Below are 24,198 nucleotides of genomic sequence, written 5' to 3'. Positions count from 1 at the left end.
ATCTAAACATAAAATAGAATCCAACGCCATTCTACCTTTCCTAAATCCATTCTGATGACCAGTTATTTCCCCTTTCTTTTCTAACAAGTAATTTAAAAGTTCCGTTACCCATTCGTGCCATGATTTTACGTAAGTGAGAAATTGGTGTCGTGATATTGGTCTACAGCTAGAAGGGTCTCCAGGGGGTTTACCTGTTTTTAAAATCGGTATCACTGCTGCGTTTTTCCACGAAGTAAGAATCCTACTCTCCAAATATAATTATAGAATTTCAGTATTATTTCTAAGGATATTTCTGGCATATTTCCAAGCATGCAATAACATTAGCCATACTTTGCAGGACATGTCCTCCTAGTCTTTGCAACAGCTTTTAAAAATCATTTAAAGAAAACTCCATAACCGTAATATCATCATTGCTACTTCTTGCTTCCAACATATCGCCTTAGTGTTTTAAAAGTACTCTCCTATTTATCCTAATGTTTTCAGACAAACTGTTTTACTGTGAGTTTTAGTAAACGCTTTAGCTAACTAACTCAGTCTTCTCAACCTCCTTTACCATCAATCGTCCCTCATCATCTAATACTTGAATTGTCTAATCTTTACTAACCACTCGCTTTTTTAATCATTTTCCAAACATCGGTATCTGTAGTCTCTTTCACAATACTTTCACTGAAAGACGACCACTAAATCTTTTTAGCCTGTTCAAACACCTTTCCTTTAAATGACTGTGCCTAATATAAGCGGTCACCAGAATTTATTTCTGCCAATCGTGATTGAAGTTCTCCCACCACTACCGATGGAAAACTTTTGAGTCGCACACGCTGCAGATCACAACAGAATCATCCGGGGTCGAACGCAAATACGAAAACTCACACTGAAGCCCATCATTGAACTGACAGTTCCTTTTAGCACTCATGTTGAATCACAGGGATCACAGCCCCAAAATGCAGAAACAACAGGTGGAAGAAAAGAGCCGCCACGCTGCTCTCGCATCCAGAAGCAAGCCACGCGTAGACACAGCCACAGACAGAGGCGGGGCGCGGCGTGCCTCTCTTAGAATCTATAGATCACTAGTAGGGACTTTAAACACTACAGAGTACAAAAAGAAAGCTTATCACGTGATTTCTAGCCAAAGGTGCAGGATGTGGTAAAGCATAACCTCCGTCAAAACACCGCGCACGCGCGCCGAGTTCAAATTATCGTGGTGATGAGATACATTCATGAAAGTAAACCAGCTGAAACCGGGGACGAAATCTTAAACCGATGGCAAAAAGGGGACATGTTTCCGAGTGAGGACAGTTGTCCGAAAAAGGGGACTGTCCCCAGAAAACGGACGGTCACCTTACCCAATTCATAAAAAGACTATCCAAACAATGATTTTTCTTTATTTTCCGAGCTAGTGTGTGTCGTCACTTCCAGATATTGAAGTACGCATGCGTGGAAGTGTTCAACTTCTGTCTTTGAACTCCGCTGATGGTGAGAGAGAGTTAATGAAGACTCTTTTGTGTTCACGTGTATGTATGTCTGAGGCAAAAAAAAACGTAGTGAACGTACGAGATAAGGGTTGTTCCAAATTTCTTTTCACTGTGCGGTTCAGAGCTTCTGTAATTTCATGCATAGTTTGGTGCAGTAAAGTAGTAACTGCAGGAGGACCTTTGTAATTTTAGTGCCGTCAGAATCGCACGTGTCAGTAACGTTTCACGGACTGCTCGTTCACATCTCGGATACTTCTACCAAATGTAAAAAGTCTGTGAACAATAACCTTAGGTTAAACAAGTCTCGTGCGAATCAACATGACAGTTAAGTTCCGTCATTTGAGTGATTCGAATGGGACTAAAGCTAGAGGTCTCCGGAAAAAATTACGTGCAACAAAAGAACCGTGGGTATACTTCTTGTGCCCGCTGTATAACTGGGGATGTTATATGCCATCGGAGGTCGGTCGGCTCGCTGATATACTGTACACAAAACAAAAAACGGGTAGATGCGGGGTTGTTCCCCTTGGAACTGCAAACGAACATATTATCCTTTATTAATAAAATAACTGATAATATGGTTCGTACTGACAATACGTATACATTAACTAAAGCGAAAAGGGAAATACTGACTACACTATCTCCTGATGTAAAAACTGATCTAAATTTTCAAACTTTGAATGGTATTAATCTTGCATATATTTTGAAGAATTTCCACTGTATACAGTACTCTGTGTGAAACATATGGAGAAAGCTTCCTGGCCCTATGAGATTTTTTTGTAATAACTAAGTAGTAAGGTTACAGTACAGTAATAGCAAACGGTGGTTCAAATAAAAAACACTAAATGCTATCATTAAACTTCCCCAGCTCTTGTGCATACACATACATACATACATACATACCCACTTAATTCAGTTCAGGGTTGGTAGGGTTGGAGCCTACCCAAGCAACACATGGCATGAAGCACATAACAGCCCTAGACTGGATGCCAGTTTATGGCATGGCACATGAATACCCTGAATTACATAGAATGGGGTTGTTGAATTACCAATACATGAACCTGATGTGCCAGGGTAACCAAGAATTCCCAAAGGAATCATTAATGCAAACATTGGGGGAACACGCAATGCTGTGATATGGTACTCAAACACAGGACACTTGATCAGTGAGGCAGCAGATTTAACCATGTCTCTAATATATCATGTTCATATTAATATCTGATGTTTAATATTAATATTAAATTCACTTCTAATATTTGAAGCTACTTTACGTTTTAATTCAGAGTCCCAATACCTGAAACTTCTTTAGACAATAACACACACAGGGTTAGGAGCTTGTCCTTGATGCACATTCTCAAACTCTGGGCAAACTTTAGCACAGCTTTTGCCCCAGTGAACCTCTCACATTTGATGCCCCACTTGACAACTACAATTGTTGGCCCAATGACTGTATTATCGTGGGCATTGTGAGACTTAACCAAGTCCCTTACTAAGTTCATCTACTCTCGCACTTTAGTTTAACACACACAGATAACACACACACACTTCAGAGATCCTTGTCACACAATTTTGTTCAAGTGATGCCCACTGCCAGTCACTCTATAATATCCCACATAGGGGCCTTTCCACACAATTATGTCAGAGTGATGCCTCAAGCCTGTCACTTCTCAGTATTCCACACAAGGACTCGCTGCCACCAGCACTAACAAACATATGGGTGTACCCCAGTCACACAAAGGCTCCCAAAATTTCATTCTACAAATCTTTTTTTTTTTTTTAATATTGTGGTGCCAAAAGCTGATAATGTTATCACTGGGCAGTTATTCTACCTGGCTGGGCTATTTTTTTTTTTTTTTCATGGAGAAAATTTGACTTTGATGTGTTGCTGGTTTTAGCCTTTTTCTTGAGCTCTTTTCAAGGTTATTTTGTTCTACTTTAACAAAGGGAAAAATGATAGCACTTTATTCCATTTTTATTAGCTAATTTGTATGAATGAACAGTTTCTTCTTTTATCAGTTAAAATGTTTTTCATGAGTAGGTCATGAATCACGTGCATATTCTTTGTTACTGTGGTTCATAATTTGTACCTATGACCTGGGAAATTTTCCATACTTAAGTGTTCTACAGAGGCTCCATTGAGAGTGTTCTGACCAGCTGCATCACTGTCTGGTATGGCAACTGTAACATATCCGACCGCAAGCGCCTGCAAAGGATAGTGAAGACAGCAGAGAACATTATTGGGGTGCCTCTCCCTTCACTACAGGACATATTCTACAAACGCAGTGTCCGCAAGGCCAGCAGCATTGTGCAGGACCCCTTACACCCCACACATGGACTTTTCACACTTCTGCAATCCAAGAGAAGATACTGCAGCATCAGAGCCAGATCTGCCAGGCTGCAGGATAGTTTTTTCCCCCAAGCTGTCAGACTCCTTAACACCATGGTGCCACCTGGGACCTTCCACAAAGCCTAGACCACCTCTAAAAACAGAACTTTTATACATGCAAGCCACTTTACTGCAAAGCTGTGTCCATATAGAAAAGAACTGAAAATCTCTTCCTGACCTTTAAGTATTTTGCACACTGCACTATGACATTCTTTGCTATCCTTTTGCTGTGAAACATTCTGACCTGTCATTGTTTACACATGTCCTAAACAACTAGTATTATACACTGATAATTTCTATATTATCTATATTTCTTTATTATATTAATTTATTGACTATATTTTATGTATCTAGATTGCATAATACCATACATTGTATCAATGTTCATATTGCTTACTACATGTCAATATTGCAACTACTTCTTTGTCTTGTCTTTGCACAATGTCTTGTCTTGTTTTTGTTTTAATTTTAAATCTTAATTTTAAATTTGTAATTTTAATTCTAGTTTTAATTTAATTAAATTTTTTTTAATTTGCACTTCATGTTGTTACACTGTTGACCCTGAGCTTCGCAATTTCATCTATCTTTATACTTGTATATGGTTGAGAAGACAATAAAGTTAGATTTGGCTTTGACTTTGTAGCTCACAGTGTTTTTGCAAGAAGTACAAGAAAAAATGTCATAAAATCAATTAAATAGAATGACCACAAGTTTGTTAATTTATAGATGTTTTCTTTTTTATATGGTGATCAATAACAAACTTTTTAATTTCACAGTTAGCAGACGATGCAGACCTGGGTTTATTGGCATTCTTCTTCACCATTACCACCAAAATATGTGTATTTTGTTATTTCTTCTCTTGTTGTTACGTGTTAATGGTAAGTCCAGTAAGTGTATTCAACAATTTTGTCAAATTTAGTTACTATATGTTGTACTCATGTACAGGGCCCATAAGAATGCACCACATTATTTTTTTTATGCTTTCCATTTGTATTGCTAGGAACTCGAGTGATCAGTGAACCAGTAAGTGTAAAATCAGGCAAAAATGTGACCATTAGTTGCAGACTGGTGGACACAAGTGAAGTGATTCAACAAATATCCCTGCAGAAATATACCAGCGGCAAGTGGGAAAACATTTTTGTCATTGCACAAGATGGTGCAGGAAAAGCGTTAAATGAGTTTGGCAAGCGATTTTCATTTATTGGAAAGGAACAAAGGCATGCCTCTATTCTGTTGCGAAACACAAGTCTCTTGGATGATGGGGAGTACAAATGTATTTTCACCATTTTTCCGAGTGGGACGTTTGAAGATGTGTTTCGTATTACAGTTTACGGTGAGTGATACCTTGTCAGCAATACTGTGTGTGTTAATTTGCAGAATGAAATAATTCTAAATCCTATAAATGATTAGAAAAAATTTGAGGAAATAACTTATTAAATAGATGCTTATCAAAAACTGATATGAATTTTCTAAAAAAAAGACATTTTAATTGGTAGCTGGCTGTCGTGGTGGTACAGTTGTTAGTCGGGGTGTTAGAATCCCATATCCACGCACTGTATGTATGGAGTTTAAATGTTGTTTAGTGTCTGTGAAGGTTTTTCTTAAGGCATTTCAGTTTTCCTTCTATATCCTAAGCACATGAATGGTAGGTGTGGACTTGAACCCGGACACAGACAGGCGGACATCTTAATTTCACCCAACACACGTTTCTTTGCAATATATTTACAATAATGAAGTTAGTGCACTTCCCAGTGCCTCCAGCACCGTTCCCCCAAATGTCCAGGCCTCACAGTCTTTGTGCCTCTCTCTTGGCCGCCTCCCGTCCTCTCTCTAGCTCCGTCCTCTTCCACCCGACTTCCACCATCGACTGAAGGGAGGCGGCCCCTTAAATAGGAACCCGGATGGGCTCCAGCTGCTTCCCGGCACTCCTCCGTAGCCATGCCCCAGTGTGGCGGAAGTTCTGGCTGCGCACCCAGAAGCCGTCCGGGTGTCCCCTGTCATCTCCCCCCCAGCACTTCCTGGTGTGGCGGAAGTGCTGGGCTCCAGGGATATTCAGGCACCGGGGCGCCGCCTGGCGGTGGCCACGGGTCTTTACAGGGCTGGGCTTCCAAGCCCTTTACCCGAGGCCCCCAACATAACCAGGGCGGACGTCCCCTCGCGGTCTGGAGGAGGCACAAGCCCTCCTCCAGTCCTCCTGGGCGTCCCGGCCAGGCTCCAGCCCCGGCCGGATACCACATAGGTTAACTTGAGTCTCAAAGTTGTCTCCATGTACAGTAAATGTAGGTGTGGGATGTATGTGAGTGGACCCTATGATGTATCAGCCTTTTGCCAATTTTCATTGTATGCCTTATGTTCATTGCTGCTGGGGTAGACTCCATTTCCCTGTTACTTGATGTAAGTAGGGAAAAAGTAAGGAATACATCAGGTAATCAAAATCAGAATCAGAATATCTTTATTGTCATTGTAACAAATACAACGAAATTAGGTGCAGTCCCTGCGGGGTCAAAAAAATACATCTAAAAAATGTATATTCAGTATATATAAAAATAAATATAATTATAAAAGAACAGGAAATGAGGTAGAACACAAACATTCAACATAAAACCATATTGCACATGAAGCACTATTACACAAGATGTCATCTATTGCACTGTAATCAACATGTTGCATTGGAGGTGATTAGGTGGCATTCAATGTCCTAATAGCAACAGGGTGGAAACTGCTATTTAGTCAATTAGTCTTTGTTTTGATGCTCCTTTATCCTTTGCCTGATGGCAACAGTTGGAACATGTCATGAGCAGGTTGTGAGGAGCCTTTTAAAAGGTTTTCCGCTTTCCTGAGGCAGCAAGAGCCATGCAGTTCATCCAGAAAGGGTAAAGAACAGCTGATAACCTGCTGGGCAGTCTTTATGATCCACTGAAGTGTTTTCCTCTGCACTGTGGTGTAGCTGGAAAAGAACTCTCAGTGGCAGTAGCACAGGATACTCTCAATAGAGCAGCTATAGAAGGACACCAGCAGTTTTTGGAGGATGTTATTTTTCCTGAAGACTCTTAGTAAATAAAGTCTCTGCCGAGCCTTCTTTGCGAGCTCAGCTGTGTTCACACCCAAGGACAGGTCTTCCTTGACGTGGACTCCAAGGAAGCAGAAGTCTGACACCCTCTCCACACAGTCCCCTCTGATGTAGTGTGGTTTGATGTCAGTTTTCTTTTTCCTGAAGTCCACAACAAGCTCCTTGGTCCTAATCTGATTTGAGTATTCTATTAATTTCATTTAGCTCTTTATTTTAATACATTATTGTTTGTCGTGCTGTTGGGAAGTGGCCATGTGTGGCATGTTGAATGAACAAGCAAATAGGAATTTGACTGTACTCTGTACAGGTGACAATATTAATACTACAACTATTAAAAAGCACTGTGCTTTGAGGGCTAAGTTTGGAATATTGGAGCAGGGTGCTGGATCACCTACCAGAAATATTGGTACTTTTCTAAACCCTAGGCTACAAGGACATATTCTCATATCTTTACAATTCAAAATGAAACAATTTTACAAAGGAGCATGGAAAAGGTGCTATATAAATAAAATGTATTATTATTAAGGAAAGAATTCACTGTGTTATGATCAGTTATTTTTCAAATATTTTATGGAGGTTCCCACTAGAGGGTGACCTTGTCCTTTAATAAATTCTTTATTTTACACAGGCAATTCAAGTTACATTGCCTCAATTATGTCCTTCCTAAATGAGACATTCTAATTAGGTTCTGTTTTGATTTTGGTAATGTAAAGTAGGTTTAAATTGGCAGCCTGAAATGAATGTTGAGCTCTGTAAACTGGCTATGAAGTCTCTTTGTTTTAAACATCTTAGTTACATTTTGTTTAAGTGGCTTTTCTGTGCAAGGTATATAAAATTTACCGTGATATATACTCATGTGTGCCATTGCTAATGCTTTCTTATGTAGACACTTCCAAGTTAGTTTCCCTGAAGTTCATCATGTGTTGAATTATTTTGTAATGTTATGCTTTATCTTGTTTATTCCGAGTTGTGCTTGTTTGCCTTGAAAATCTCCTTGTGATGATAGATGGATGGATTTTTTGGGTATTTTATTGTTACTCATACCAGTGGAAATTTGTTCTGATGATTTTCTTTGTTGTTATTATATTGTTAATTTTTTTTTCTTTTTTTTTAATCATTTTTTTGTTTATCACAAGCACTGCCATTATTTGTATTTTGCTGATACTGTAGAAACAAGACTGTGTTGCCACCAAGTGACCCTGTAAGTTGCATTGTGTGACGTCATCTTCCAGAGGGTAGTTAAAATGGCAGCACAACATAATCAGTTTCCAAGATTTTGGATTCTCCAAAAAAAAAACCATGATGTTATAAGTGATTTTAAAATGCTTTAAGAGTTTTGGACTTTGCCTTTGTCTTTGATTAATATATTGGACTTTGCCATCTCATTATGTTTTAATTTCTTTTCTGATCCTTCAATAGTTTTTTCTCTTTTTTCCTGTTTACTGGCAAAATAGATTGGATGCTTTCTGAAGTGTGTCATATATAAGACTGAGTAGCCTCTTTAGTGTTATTTGTAGGCCCAGAAAATGAAGCCAAAAAATAGAATTGTTTTCATTATAAAAATATTGTTACAAGTAATATGAACATGTAAGTACCAAAACATAAATATGATAGGAAAGGCATCAGATGTCCTACATGTTCTTTGTGTAATATGTTTTCGAACTGTCACCAATGCACAGCTCGACAATGCAGTCAGGACAGTAGAAGAGTGTTTCTTTGTGCATTTTTTATTATAATATGTTTTCTGTCGCTTGCACATGAGTAGGTAACCACAGAGCAAGGCTTAGTGACTTTCATATTATCCCTGACACAAACATTGAGAGCTGCGGCATTGTGAACAATGTTTTGGGATCTAACATCTTTCTTGTCTTTCCAATTGAAAGATATTTTTGTCTTTTTGCCATACAGTTATAGTCGCATCAAAGTGAAGCTTCACACAACAGAAGTCAAAAGGCATATTATGGAGGTCTGGTCATACAATGCTTCAGTTTTGCTGTCCGTTTCAACGTTTGATGACCAATTCATATTGTCATCACTGTCACTTGATTCAAGTAATGGTTCAGTTTCAATCTGTTGTAAAACTTTGTTTGTTCTAAGCTTCTCATTTACAAGTCATTGTGTGTTTTGCTTGAGGGCTCCACCACAATCATGAATATTGAGTTATCATAGTGTGGCATAGAAATAAATATTCATGTATTTTTAATGTTATTTTACCCACTGGGTGGCAACAGAATATTGTCTGAGCATTATTCAGGCTTAACACTTTCCATTGGATTATAACAGCTTACTTTGAGAGATACTCGGGTTTAACTTTCTTTACATAGAATTCCAAGCCCAAGAGGCAGTCGGGGTTATTGCCATGGAGGTTAACTGAACCAATTTTGTTTATAATATTGCATCGCAAAATGTCCAACATTTATTGTTCCTCTTGTTTCTTTTAGTTCAGCCATCAGTGACAGTGCAAAGTGAACGTATTCCAGAAGATGTTACCACTGAAGGTGTCATTGCAGTTTGCACTGCAGTCAATGGAAAACCCAAACCTGCTATGTCATGGATCACCACCTTTGAGCACAGAGTGGAGATGAACTCCACTTCAGATTCAGATGGTTCGTCAACAGTCCAAAGTCATCTACTTGCTGTGCCTTCCAGAATGCTGAATCAGGTTGAGGTTTTCTGTGTTGTGGAGCAGCCTGTTCTTGCAACCAAAATTAATACAACAGTCAATTTAAATATCACTTGTGAGTATTGTTTTATGTTTAGTTTTGAAAACTATTTGTTGTTTTTTGTTTTCAGTCGGTTTATTTCAAAACAGAAGCCACAATGAACTTTTAAATCAGACCTAAGCTGTCTTCCCTATATAGCAATTTGATGAGCATGTGATGAGAATACTGGGTAATCTGAAGTTGAGAGTCTGTTCTTTTTCTACATTACAAGGTGCTAATGTTTAGATTTTCATAATTGCACAGGGCTTGACATTAATTTTTGTAAATTAACTCAAGGAGAGTTTCAGACTCGTTAGGAGGAATGTAAGTGTGATCACATTCTGCTTTGTTGTCTAGTTTGGTTCTGCAGCAGTCTACTCCAAAAGTAAATTACATTGTATTGTGAGGTCTACTAAAAGAATAATTGGTTGTGCTCTTTCAACTGTTGCAGACCTATATGTATCTAGTGTCATAAACTATGTCAAAGGAATCACCACTGACTCACTTGGGTCATCACTTTGTCCAAAACACCCTTCGGGTAAATGCTTTTGGTCAATTAAAACTAAAACTAATAGACACCTCTGTAGTTTTTTTCCCACAGCAATAGGCTTCACCAGTCTGTCTTCCTTGCTTATTTCTATATTCTTTTATGTATGAAGGTGTGTGTGTGTGTACATATGCCCATGTATAAACACTATACCCCTACATGGTTTCATTTCCACATCATTTGCACATTTCTTTTGTAATCGCACTATTCTGCAACTGGCTATAATATATGTTGTTTAACTTATTTTATTTATGTTATTTGTATGTGATATTGTTTTCTGTTTAAGCAGCCCCAAAGCCACCAAATTAAATTCCTGTACATTTAGTACTGTCAAATAAAAGTGATTCTGATGTCAAAAAACCCACAGTATAACTAGCACTTTGATATTTTTAGTTCAGACATTTTTTAATACACAGTTTACTCTTTCTGGTGCTTACAGTAGTTTATAAAATTCGGAATCATATTATTTGCCAGTCTTTTAAATAATTTGTTATACCTGCTATTTTAACTTTAAATAAATAATTCTTTAATTCTGCATGTAGATATTTCCACTAATTTTTAGACAAAAATCCAGCCTTGCTGAGGAAAATTGCATCAATACAAAAATACAGAGAATTTAGAGAATTTAAAATAAAAAATGAGAAATATAAGATTTTTTTTAAATCAAACATACAGTTTACATATTGTCACATACAGTTATAAACACGGTGGAAATTTTCATGAAACGCTTAGTTATAGAAGCAGAAGAAAAATACAAGCTTCATGGAAAACAACAACCCCCCAAACAAACATATAAACCTCAGGCTTGGATAACTGAGAGCTGCTGCTGACAATAATTGGCTTGTAGGTGGAAGTAGGATGGTAATACCTGTCAGTTCACCGACAAAAGCACGATAGACATATGAGCCCCGACAAAACCGCGACGGACAAATGAGCGCCGAGAAACCCGCTAACTGGTTTTCGACAAATGAGCGCCGACAAAATCGCGAGTGAGGCCAAGAGAGTGGGACGCGTACGTGCGCATTATGTACACATTATGTGCTAGGTTATAACTGTTATAACTGCTGATGGCATGCCGCAAACAAATAACTCAGTCGAGGGTTGGCATAACGCGTCGTATACAAAGCGGAATTACCAGCAGTCAGGCAGCCAGAAAGTCTAAGGGCTCATTTATACTTCACGCTCAGAATGCGTACGCGCCCGCATCATGGCTGCCACGCGCTCCCAGCGTTCATTTCACGCGCCCTCTGAGCAGGTCCTCAGAAATTAACGCGACGCGCGCGAGTTGCAGTACCAGCAAAAAGTCGGGGGGCGCAGTGTCCTAAAAGTCGGAACGTGACGTCAGAGTCTCTGTTTACTATCTACAGTACACGTGACAGCAAGCCTCTATGGAGATCATTCGGGGATCGATGTGCGCACTTTGCTGTTTGATGAATGGCTCAAATACAGCGCTATACATTATGTAGCCGATGTGAAGTTGCAAAAAAATAAATAGACGGCACAAAAGATGGTATGTGAGACTTTTAAAATGTATTGTGTCATTTATATATGTCTTTTTTATTTTTTAATTTTTGCAACTTAACAACAGCAACATAATGTATAGCGTTATATTTGAGCCACTGAGAAAAAAATAAAGGACACGGTGAAAACGTGTATTTTGTGATTAAAGTGGAAATTTCAGCTGGAATGGACACATACATCCCTGGATTTATGGATTTAATCAATAAACATCCTTTTCAGAGATTTTGCGGTAAGGTGTTATCGGAATTTAATAGGTGTTTTAGGCAATTCACAACACAGAGAAGCCGAACATGTTCTCACCGCGATAATATCTCGCACTGCCACCTGGTGGATTCCTCCAGATTTACGTAAAGTACGCGCGCAAGTATAAACACTACAACGCTTGCGTAGCAGGAGCGTCCGCTGCAGCATGCGTCGCGTCGCGTGAAGTATAACTCAGGCCTAAATACGCTCAATTATCAAGACGTCTTGCTGCAATTCTTCCTACATATGCAGGGTGTGATCTTAAGGGTTATCTGCGTGCCGTGCTGATGGCATGCCGCGTCTCATAATATTGACTGAAATAAACATTATTATATATGCTTTAAACTAGTAATTCATATTTAATGAAACTTTCTCAATTTTGTCGGCGTGATTTTGACGCCGCGTTTAATCGCCGCTATTTTGTCGGTGCTCATATGTCTATCGCGCAAATGTCAGGTCACAATACCTGTCCACATGTGCCACAGGTTTACATTGTACAACATTGACATTTAAATGGAGTAGGTCCAGCTTGTTGTGTCCACAAATGAAACAAGCTAATAGATGTTTGTTCTGATGTTTCCCTGGTTGAAGCCACCATCATTCTAGGGACAGAATGATTTATTCATTAGAATTTTCATAACAGAGTGAATCATTTCTGTTCCCAAGTTAATAAACATTAATGTAATATATTAATAATAACAACAACATTTATTTATATAGCATATTTTCATACAAATAATGTAGCTCAAAGTGCTTAAAACATAATAATCCATAATCCATAATAACATGAATAAATTAAGTCTGGATTTCAATGTCTGGGTAACACATTTTGGCTTTAATTAAAATGTGCTCATCTTTTTACTAATACTTATTCATATAAATCTCCAGTTATCCCTACCGCCTTTTTCTCTCTGTCCAATGATATTAAATGAAGCCTGTCCAGTTTTAAAATAGCGTCTGAAATAAGAAGTCCTAGCCGGATCTCTAAAATAAACAAAATGTCACAGCACCTGAACTCGTAAACTTCATCCAACTTATTTAAAAGTGATTGAATAATTCTTTTATATGAAGAGTGAACAGTTCTAAAATCCACTTCTCCTTACTTTTATCCTTATCTTCAAAAAAAACTTTAATCATTTTATCCAACTGTGCTGTTTTTTTTTCTGTCACAGGATACATTTCTCCAGCTTTAAGACAGTTTAGAATTCAACATAAGTGTGAATGCTGTTAATTATTAAAAATACAAGATATTTATTACTATATTTTAACATATTCTTAGCTTAGATGGCACAGCAGCACACTCTGATTGCCACTTTACAGATTCATTGTAATAGGTTCAAATCTAGCACCCAGTTTTCAGCATGGACTTTGGATGTTGTCCCTATGTTTCTGTGGTTTTCTTCTGTCAGTTTCCTGAACTTTAGTATTGAGCTCAAGAATCTACTTGAGCCTGTTTGAATTCTTTAATTTAGCAGAGTTGATTTTCTTCTAAAGCTCAGTTTAAATATAGCATTGTGCATCACTCACTTCTTCAACTCCTGTGTAGCTTTACTGGACAACTGATTGCTGATTGTTTCACTCAAGAGCAACTGCACCAGGTTCATGACATTTTATACACACAAGCTTAACAAAGCATTCATCCATCCACCAGTTTTCTTAATCCACTTATCCACACACACAGGCCAAATTTAGCAAAACCAATTCTCCTAACCTGCATGTCTTTGGCCAGTGGAAGGAAACCGGGGAGTGAAACCCACACAGAAACAGGGAGAATGTGTAGACTCCACACTGACTCCAAGAGTTTGTGCAGTAATCCTGCAGTCTCATTCACTTTTAATCCCTACTCCATTGTTTTTAATTTATGCTAATATTAATTATTGTATTTTATACTATTACTGCTTTGTTTCTCTTAGTTGAGGGTGCTCTAAACACAGTAAACATAAGGTATTTTTGGTGTTTAATAAATTATAAATATTCTGTAAAAGCAGTGTAAATAAACTGCTTGACAGGCAAATATATTTAAGTTATTTTTGTATAATAAACAGTAGATGACTGAAATTTTAACTTCTGTACTATTACAGAATAATGGAAAATGTAAAAAATTATCACATATTTATAGTCATAAAACAATTAGTCCAGATGAGGCAGCAGAGAGAGGACCTGCAGTTTAATTGTGAAGCATTGTTCTCACAGCAGAGGTTCCATTATATCTTGAAATCATTACTTCCTCAGAAGATGTTGATTTTAAAACTGGAAATCTTTCAGTGTACTTATATATTCAGTGTATTTAGAAGTACAGTTTCAGTTAGATGGGTAGCAGACAAGGGTAATAGTCAAATAATGAAGTGTATTCTTGACCATTTGTTTTTAAGATGCACCCATTGTCACTGTACGGATCGCAGAGATTGAATCTGATAAGATGGTTATCCTGTGTGAAGCTGATGCCAATCCTGCCGCAGAGAAATTCGTTTGGAAAAAGTACAGCCATTCTTTGTTATTCTTTTTTTGTTTAACCGGCCATACTTATGTCTAGATTAAATTAGTTATGTATGAGAAGAGCATGCTAGACATGATAATTGTTTAGAGCTTTCATGTTTAATGGAGTTTTCTTTCTATTGTAATAGAAGAGTACAGTTTATAGTAGTAAAATCTAAAGGTATCTTTTTTAGGTGAATTCATATTCTGTTCATTTAAATTGTTTATCCTCACTGTTATGTACAGTGGTGTGAAAAACTATTTGCCCCCTTCCTGATTTCTTATTCTTTTGCATGTTTGTCACACAAAATGTTTCTGATCATCAAACACATTTAACCATTAGTCAAATATAACACAAGTAAACACAAAATGCAGTTTTTAAATGATGGTTTTTATTAGGGAGAAAAAATCCAAACCTACATGGCCCTGTGTGAAAAAGTAATTGCCCCCTTGTTAAAAATAACCTAACTGTGGTGTATCACACCTGAGTTCAATTTCCGTAGCCACTCCCAGGCCTGATTACTGCCACACCTGTTTCAATCAAGAAATCACTTACATAGGAGCTGCCTGACACAGAGAAGTAGACCAAAAGCATCTCAAAAGCTAGACATCATTCCAAGATCCAAAGAAATTCAGGAACAAATGAGAACAGAAGTAATTGAGATCTATCAGTCTGGTAAAGGTTATAAAGCCATTTCTAAAGCTTTAGGACTCCAGCGAACCACAGTGAGAGCCATTATCCACAAATGGAAAAAACATGGAACAGTGGTGAACCTTCCCAGGAGTGGCCAGCCGACCAAAATTACCCCAAGAGTGCAGAGACGACTCATCCGAGAGGTCACAAAAGACCCCAGGACAACGTCTAAAGAACTGCAGGCCTCACTTGCCTCAATTAAGGTCAGTGTTCACGACTCCACCATAAGAAAGAGACTGGGCAAAAACGGCCTGCATGGCAGATTTCCAAGACGCAAACCACTGTTAAGCAAAAAGAACATTAGAGCTTGTCTCAATTTTGCTAAGAAACATCTCAATGATTGCCAAGACTTTTGGGAAAATACCTTGTGGACTGATGAGACAAAAGTTGAACTTTTTGGAAGGCAAATGTCCCGTTACATCTGGCGTAAAAGGAACACAGCATTTCAGAAAAGAACATCAGTACCAGCAGTAAAATATGGTGGTGGTAGTGTGATGGTCTGGGGTTGTTTTGCTGCTTCAGAACGTGGAAAGCTTGCTGTGATAGATGGAACCATGAATTCTACTGTCTACCAAAAAATCCTGAAGGAGAATGTCCGGCCATCTGTTCGCCAACTCAAGCTGAAGCGATCTTGGGTGCTGCAACAGGACAATGACCCAAAACACACCAGTAAATCCACCTCTGAATGGCTGAAGAAAAACAAAGTGAAGACTTTGGAGTGGCCTAGTCAAAGTCCTGACCTGAATCCAATTGAGATGCTATGGCATGACCTTAAAAAGGCGGTTCATGCTAGATAACCATCAAATAAAGCTGAATTACAACAATTCTGCAAAGATGAGTGGGCCAAAATTCCTCCAGAGCGCTGTAAAAGACTCATTGCAAGTTATCGCAAACGCTTGATTGCAGTTATTGCTGCTAAGGGTGGCCCAACCAGTTATTAGGTTCAGGGGGCAATTACTTTTTCACACAGGGCCATGTAGGTTTGGATTTTTTTTCTCCCTAAATTATAAAAACCATCATTGAAAAACTGCATTTTGTGTTTACTTGTGTTATATTTGACTAATGGTTAAATGTGTTTGATGATCAGAAACATTTTGTGTTGACAAACATGCAAAAGAATAAGAAATTAGGAAGGGGGCAGATAGTTTTTCACACCACTGTAAATTACAGTTGCTGTTTTTTCCTTAATATACTGTGTAATGCCTTCAATATTAAATTTATAGAATTTTTAGAACAGTGTCTGCTATTGTATAACTTCATAGATATGTCTCTCAATTTACAGAATGAGACTACTGCCTCTTTGAGGCATGCTTTCTTGATCAGAAGACGTGTTACTCAAGTATCAAAGAAGAGTTTGACGCTCTGATTTATCTTTCTGTTGTCAATGTTGGAATTGTCTCCATTAAGGTTTTTTTTTAACCTCCTGTCTAGGTTTCAGTGCCAATAAAACTGTTTGTGTTATAGTATGGTTTATAAAATGGTTTCATACAGATATGTTTCTTGTAACTATTCTAGGGAAAGTGACATAATAGCTTTTGATAATGTTACATCAGAGGGGAGCAGACATCTTATGCTGATGCTAGCCAATGAAAGCAATAAGCAGTACTTTTGTAAGGCAACTAATGTAAGAGGCACTGGTGTTGGCACATTTTATCTTAAATGTAAGTATAAAGTATCTATCTATCTATCTATTATAAACAAAAAGTGAAGATTTGTTATTGTGCTGTCCATGTGTGAAATACTTACTTGACCAATAACTGGCACTTTAATGAAGTTTTCTACGTTAACGGCTTAACATAGAAATGATCATAAATGTTTTAACAAATACACATCATTGAGCTCAACATACACTTAGACAGTTCCCACTGTATTTATTGTCACAAGAGTAACATCAGATAGAATTAAAATTGTAGATTTTCCAAAGAACATTGGTGCTGTTTTCATAGTCTTTTAATATTTACATCACCTTTTAATCTACTCTTAAGGAAAGACAGAGGAGTTTGGCACGCCAGTGCACTGTGAATTGTTAATCACTCAAACAAGTTAAAGCGACAATACTAAAGGAAAATATATCAGGTAGACAGAAATGGCACAAAAGGCAGAATTTATTAGAACAAAGGAATCAACAAGATACAGATCTAATCAGTTTAATAAACAGTTATTAAAAGACAGGGTAAAATGAATAAACTCTGCTTCACAGGGACTGATTAAACAATAAGTCTCCTGTTTTCTTGGTAAGGCAGTAGGCCGACTTTCCCTGCTTGTTCTGATGTTTACTCCTGCTCACTCGCATTCTTTTTTTGGGCCTCTCATCATTCTACCAGGAGACCTCTTGTCTCCATTGATTATCCTAACTCCAAGCACCCCTTAATGAAATCTGTAAGGGTCTTTCTAATCCTCCTTTCTAGTCCTTCTGGAGAAGACTCCTAGATGTCTTCCAGGGTCAGAAGAACATCAGGGTCCTAAGACCAACTTCTGTCTAGTGTTCCCCATGTGTACCTACAAGTCTGGTTCCTGATGTACACTCAAAGGGCCAAGCCAATCCTAGCCGAGACCATTGACAAACTAATTAATCTCTCTGCTACCATCAGTCTGTCTGTGGCAGAGTGACTTAAAAGAAAGAACACTTCTGACCTGGCAGTTACTGTCATAGTGAGGGATTATGCAGACATATTGCTGTTGGCATAAAGAAACCCCATTAGCTTTTCTTGACACACTTCTGTTGAATAATTCATTGGCTGAAAATTCTCATTGTTGGTATGTCAGAGAGAGGATATGCAGCATTGTTCATAATGACACTCAGTTCTATTTTTATTCTCTCCTCTTCTGCTACATCCAGTGAGACCACGGGTGCATTACATAATGGAGCCTGTCCTTTTAATTAACTTGTTGATTTGGTGGGCCTCTCTTGAAGAGATGCTACTGGCTCAGCACTTCACAGTATAGAAGATTGTATTGACCATCACAGAGTTATAGAGTATGTAAAGGATGTCACTTCCCACATTAAATGAATATACAGTTGTGCTTGAAAGTTTGTGAACCCTTTAGAATTTTCTGTATTTCTGCATAAATATGACCTAAAACATCGTCAGATTTTCACTCAAGTCCTAATAGTAGATAATGAGAAACCAGTTAAACAAATGAGACAAAAATATTATACTTGGTCATTTATTTATTAAAGAAAATGATCGAATATTACATATTTGTGAGTGGCAAAAGTATGTGAACCTTTGCTTTCAGTATCTGGTGTGACCCCCCTTTGCAGCAATAACTACAACTAAACGTTTCCGGTAACTTTTGATCATTCCTGCACACCGGCTTGGAGGAATTTTAGCCCATTCCTCCGTACAGAACAGCTTCAACTCTGGGATGTTGGTGGGTTTCCTCACATTAACTGCTCGCTTCAGGTCCTTCCACAACATGAATGACTTGTGTGCTTAGGGTCGTTGTCTTGCTGCATGACCTACCTTCTCTTGAGATTCAGTTCATGGACAGATGTCCTGACATTTTCCTTTAGAATTCTCTGATATAATTCAGAATTCATTGTTCCATCAATGAAGGCAAGCTGTCCTGGCCCAGATGCAGCAAAACAGGCCCAAACCATGATACTACCAGCATCATGTTTCACAGATGGGATAAGGTTCTTATGCTGGAATGCAGTGTTTTCCTTTCTCCAAACATAACGCTTTTCATTTCAACCAGAAAGTTCTATTTTGGTCTCATCTGTCCACAAAACGTTTTTCCAATAGCCTTCTGGTTTGTCCATGTGATCGAGCAGCATGTTTTTTTCAGAGAGCAGTGGCTTTCTCCTTGCAACCCTGCCATGTACACCATTGTTGTTCAGTGTTCTCCTGATAGTGGACTCATGAACATGAACATTAGCCAATGTGAGAGAAGCCTTGTTGTGATCTTTGTTGGTCGACCACTCCTGGGGAGGGTAACAATGGTCTTGAATTTCCTCCATTTGTACACAATCTGTCTGACGGTGGATTGGTGGAGTCCAAGCTCTTTAGAGATGGTTTTGTAACCTTTTCCAGCCTGATGAGCATCAACAACTTTTTTCTGAGGTCCTCAGAAATCTCCTTTGTTCGTGCCATGATACACTTCCACAAACATGTGTTGTGAAGAGCAGACTTTGATAGATCCCTGTTCTTTAAATAACACAGGGTGCCCACTCACACCTGATTGTCATCCCATTGATTGAAAACACCGGACTCGAATTTCACCTTCAAACTAACTGCTAATCCTAGAGATTCACTTACTTTTGCCATTCACAAATATGTAATATTCGATCATTTTCCTCAATAAAATTGATCAAGTATAATATTTTTGTCTTATTTGTTTAACTGGTTTCTCTTTATCTACTTTTAGGACTTGAGTGAAAGTCTGATGATGTTTTAGGTCATATTTAGAGGCAGAAATATAGAAAATTCTAAAGGGTTCACAAACTTTCTAGCACAACTGTAATCTCCTAAGAAAACAGAGTCTGCTCTGTTATTTCTTATATATAGCCCCTTTGTGTTACAAGACCAGTTCAACCTGTTGATGATGTGGACCCCCCAAGTACTTATAGGATTGCACCACTTCCACATCCATTTCCTGAATAGTGTGACCTGACATAGAAGCTCATTTGTATGGTGAAAGTCAATAACCAATTTCTTGTTTTTGCTAATGTTAACTTGCAGGCAATTTGTTCTGCACTAAGAAACAAACTTCTCCACCTGAATCCTATAGACTGCCTCTTCCCCCTTCTCAATACACCCCATAAGTTCAGAATCATCAGAAAATGCTTACATTCCTTTTGCCAGTTTCCTTTCTTTAGAATTTATTCTCTTAATTGCTTCCAAATGCTGTTGATTACTAATGAGCAGTGCACACAACAATGAATGGTAAAAATGACAAAACGTTTCCATCCTATTTTTACTTGGCTATTCACTAAGATGTTTCTTACAAGTGAGTGGACAAGTGAATATGTTACTGGAGAATTATTCAGTATTGGCAGCATTTGGGTACAATTAAGGAAGCAAACTCTACATAAAAGGGTGAATTAAAAAGAAAATGGCAAATAAAATGTAAGCATTTAATGTTTTGGCAAAATTTTTGCCAAGTATGTCAGAAGTTGTTAGAATAAGAGAATTAAAAAATACAACTTACTAAACAATAATATTAATTAAAAGTAAGAATGATGCAGTAATTGTAAAACTGGTTGAGATAAAAAAAAACTGCAGCCATGGGAGAACCCTGTACTAAACTTGGGAATGTGAACTTGGTCTGAAGGTTTCTGGAGACTTACGTATCCCCAATATTATTTTGTGCCCTGGAAGCGACTAAGCCTTGGACAGTCACTAAGCATTGAGCCCCCTTTTGATGGTCCTAAAACTCAACAGGGCATCTCATTGTCTACTTCTTGTCTTGCATCAATTCATTAATATTTCAGTTGCACTCCCTATTGGTCCCTCCTTTATAACAGCAATACATCATTCTTTATTTTATAGAGCAAACATTTTATTCATTCATATATTTGTTTACATTAATTTTAGCAGTAGTAGTATTTGTTGTATTTTTATATTACAGAGCACAGTGAAATTTTTACTTGTATATCCAACCAACTTGCTACACATTAATTAATACAGTATGATCACCATTTTACTTTCTGAAAAAAGACCCAAACTTGTGTGTTACCTGCATGCTGATGTCTGCTTATTGCACTACATATTCATAATGAAGCCGTTTATATTTCTTTTGTCTTCAGTACGTTACATGGATCAGCTTTTTTATTGGCATCATTAGCTTTAATGCAAATGTAATTCATTTATTTTAAGTTTATTATAATTGCAACCTCACTCAAAATCCATAAATAAATCAATTATGTCAAATTTTTAACACAAGTACACACAGAGATGCTACATTATACAGTAGGTTATTAAAAAATTATAATCTTACTTTCAAAATACAGTATGTTAAACACATAGCCATCCATTCTCCAACTACTTAGTGTAGTTCAGGTTTGCTCAGGCTGGATCCAAAGCCGGCAGAAATATGAAAATAAAACTCCTCTGCATTATGTATCACAGAACAACCGTTGCATGTTTATCTCAGAAGTTAATTAATTGCTGATATCGGATTCCTGAAGGTTATCTTTCAGATCTCAGGTTCAGAATATGTTTTGTGGAGTAAATAGATATTTGAACTGCAAACACAATGAACATGTGCATCAGGAGTGGCATCTGTGCATTTTATTTAAGGACATGTTGTACACCGAGAGACTCAGGGAATTAAACCTGTTTAGTCTCGAGCAGAGCAGACCGTGTGGGGACCTAACCCAGGCCTTCAAAATTGTTAAAGGAATTGATAAAATAGATTTAGCAGAATTCATTCAGCTTAAGGGACACCAGTGGAAATTAAGAGGAAGTACATTTAGGACTGATGTCCAAAAAAAAAACTTCTTCACATAAAATGTTGTGGAAATCTGGAACAACTGACCGAGACATGTAGTTAAAGCAATAACCTTGACAATCTTTAAGAAGTGTCTGGATGAGATATTGGGATAGCTTAGTTATTAGCTCCACAAGCAATCTTGATTGACTGAATAGTCATGTCAAATTTCTTATATCCTGATATACTACTAATACTATATAAGGCCCATCCATCCTTTTATTTTTAAAGGTAATTAATCCAGTTTGGGAGCCAAAGGTAGCTGGAGCCTATACCAGCAGTCACTGGACAGAGCCAACACTTGCACTTGTATAAAGGGACAATATAAAACATAAATTGTTTGCTTCTTTGCTAAAGAGATGAAATTCTTTGTACATAATTTCTACACACAAATACTGTATATCCAGCTATAAATATAATGTCTTTGAATGAAATTTGTATGATTCTCTGTGATTCTTAGGATTAGTGGAACAACATGTGTTTGCAAATGCTTTATTCTGTAATATAATATAAATCTGATTTATTTATTTATTTCTGATATAACTGTCATAATAATGTTTAATCAGGGTACATGCTTTCTAGTCAAATATACCTGTAACTGTCTAGTTGACTTGATTTACTTTATTAAATAAAAAGATTTTAATAATGTAAATATTTTCTTGCAGCAGCACCAGTTCACAGAATCAACTTTGTGGGCATTATTCCCCTATTGATCATTATTTTAGTAATGGGTATTTGTCTATGGCTCATGTTCAAGAAAAGGAATCGGGAGTTAGGTCAAGCTTAAGGCAAGTGGTATTATTTATTATCATGATTACGCCATCTTATTAATCTTGGTGGTTTTTAAGAAATGAACTAGTTTTGAAGGGGATAACTCCTTACATTTTTATTCTTCCTTTTTGAAGGATTATATCGTTAAAGGAAATTTAATGATAAAAAATTATGAATCATGCTCATTTATTTAATATGTCTAATTTCCACCTCTGTAAATTGTATGCAGTCTATCTTAAAGACCATCCTTCATGACCTCTGCTGTAACAGCCTACTTAGATTGGTGGTGAGGGGGTAATAATGATAGTTTGATGTTTATTTGGATTAACCCTTTCTTCTTCTAAGAAGGTATCCCCTGCCAATAAACTGATTTTGTATTTTTTTTTAGTTTCCACAGTTCCCCAATATGGTTGATAGACTGTTGGTTATTAAAGTCAAATTTGATTTAGAAGGATATAATCTAGGACAGTATAAAAATACAGTAGCTTCTGGTACAAATACAGTGCTATATACTAAACAAAAAAGGTCCGACGTGTCCCTTAAGACATATAATATAGAGTGTGGTGAGGTGGTTGAGAGCTGGGACCTCGGACCCATGGCTGCTGTTTCAATTCCCTGTGTGACCCTGTGCAAGTCTTTTAACCAATCACTGTGCCATTTGTTAAAAAAGGGTGTAAACAGTTCAACTGTATTCTAAACCTATAAGTTAATTTGTATAAGGGTATTAAGCAAATACATCATAATAACTTAAGTGTTTAACTTTATTTTTCACTGATAAACATTTTAATTGCTTTGTTTGTATTCAGAGAGAATTAATCTGCCACCACCTGCTTTTGCAGCACATCTGTATATTAAAAACTAGACTTAAGATATTCATGAGAACAGTGCCAACTAAAAGAAAAATCCTGAGAATCAGAAAGCATATTTGAATACTAACAATAAACAATGAGCTGGTACAGGTGCAAATGACACTGGAGACCAGAAGGTAGAAGCTGTTTCGCTATCATTCCTTTGTGTAGCAAATAATGGCTTAAATTACCTGAAAAGTTTTTTTAAAAAAAAAAAAAGAGAGGTTTAGCAAAACTATTTTGTAATGTCTGCATTGACTCAAGAAAACACAGGAACTGGAAGTAAAGTATTGTTTAACTAATAGAGAAGTCTAATTAAACAAAGAAATTGGCTGGGTGAATAACCTGTAGCCATGGAGAGAGGCCAGGATTAACACTGAAAACCCCTGGTGTAGCAGATTATATTATACTAAGGACCCTCTAAATGTTCACCTAATGACAAAGCAAACATTGCAAGCGGACTAAACTTAAAAAAGAACAACAGTCAGAGAAAAAAATCCTGCTACTGTATAGTCATGACGTTACAATTCTGTGTCATTTCAGGAGGGTGAAGACCATGATGAAATTAAGGAGTTGCTGAGACCACAGGAAATCAATTTATTCTGTTAAAAGTAATAAAATTGAAATAAAGAGTGAATTGCTATTTTGTGGGTTATTTTTATGCAGTTCTTTTCCAGAATAAATTGTAATATGGAATTGTGTTATCAGACGTGCTGTTGGCATTACAGTTTTGTGGAAACTGGCCCGGACACAGACAGGAGGACACCAATGGTTCACCAACCAACACACGTTTACAATATTTACAGTGCACACAACCCAGTACCCCGTACCAATCACCCTTAAAGTCCAAGCCTCTCAATAATGCCTTTCACTCTTCTGGCTGCCTCCACTCCTCTCTTCCGAGCTCCGTCCTCTTCCACCCGGTTCCAGCCATCGAATGGAGGGAGGCAGCCCCTTTTTACGCTCACCCGAACGAGCTCCAGGTGCCTCCCGATAACCTTCCACCGGCCCTTCCAGGTTTGGCGGAAGTGCCAGCT

At 37.5% G+C, this 24,198-nt stretch overlaps 1 protein-coding gene across 3 annotated transcripts; it reads left to right on the top strand.

Moving 5' to 3' along the window:
* The first annotated feature begins 1,409 nt into the window (after nt 1-1,409).
* LOC120522908 (nectin-3-like) lies at nt 1,410-23,804 on the top strand. Of its 3 annotated transcripts, none has more exons than XM_039743685.1 (8): nt 1,410-1,473; nt 4,632-4,733; nt 4,856-5,188; nt 9,367-9,663; nt 14,311-14,416; nt 16,623-16,768; nt 22,211-22,330; nt 23,705-23,804. In XM_039743685.1, the coding sequence occupies exons 1-7, from the start codon at nt 1,431-1,433 to the stop codon at nt 22,327-22,329; spliced, it is 1,146 nt and encodes a 381-aa protein (XP_039599619.1). In that variant the 5' UTR covers nt 1,410-1,430; the 3' UTR covers nt 22,330; nt 23,705-23,804. The 3 variants fall into 3 exon arrangements, with proteins under 3 accessions (XP_039599619.1, XP_039599618.1, XP_039599620.1); XM_039743684.1 differs by having other exon boundaries at nt 1,415-1,473; nt 22,208-22,330; XM_039743686.1 differs by having other exon boundaries at nt 1,438-1,511; nt 22,208-22,330.
* The last annotated feature ends 394 nt before the right edge of the window (nt 23,805-24,198 follow it).

Source organism: Polypterus senegalus, chromosome 2 (genome assembly GCF_016835505.1).
Source record: "Polypterus senegalus isolate Bchr_013 chromosome 2, ASM1683550v1, whole genome shotgun sequence".
Taxonomy (NCBI): domain Eukaryota; kingdom Metazoa; phylum Chordata; class Cladistia; order Polypteriformes; family Polypteridae; genus Polypterus; species Polypterus senegalus.
Note: the sequence above shows the minus strand (reverse complement) of the source record. Positions and strands in the feature narration are given on the sequence as shown.

Coding starts and splice junctions, on each gene's coding strand:
- LOC120522908 (XM_039743684.1), top strand. CDS start 1,431: ATGCGTGGAAGTGTTCAACTTCTGTCTTTGAACTCCGCTGATG. Junction 1,474..4,631: donor GTCTTTGAACTCCGCTGATG/GTGAGAGAGAGT, acceptor TTAATTTCACAG/TTAGCAGACGATGCAGACCT. Junction 9,664..14,310: donor AGTCAATTTAAATATCACTT/GTGAGTATTGTT, acceptor TTTGTTTTTAAG/ATGCACCCATTGTCACTGTA.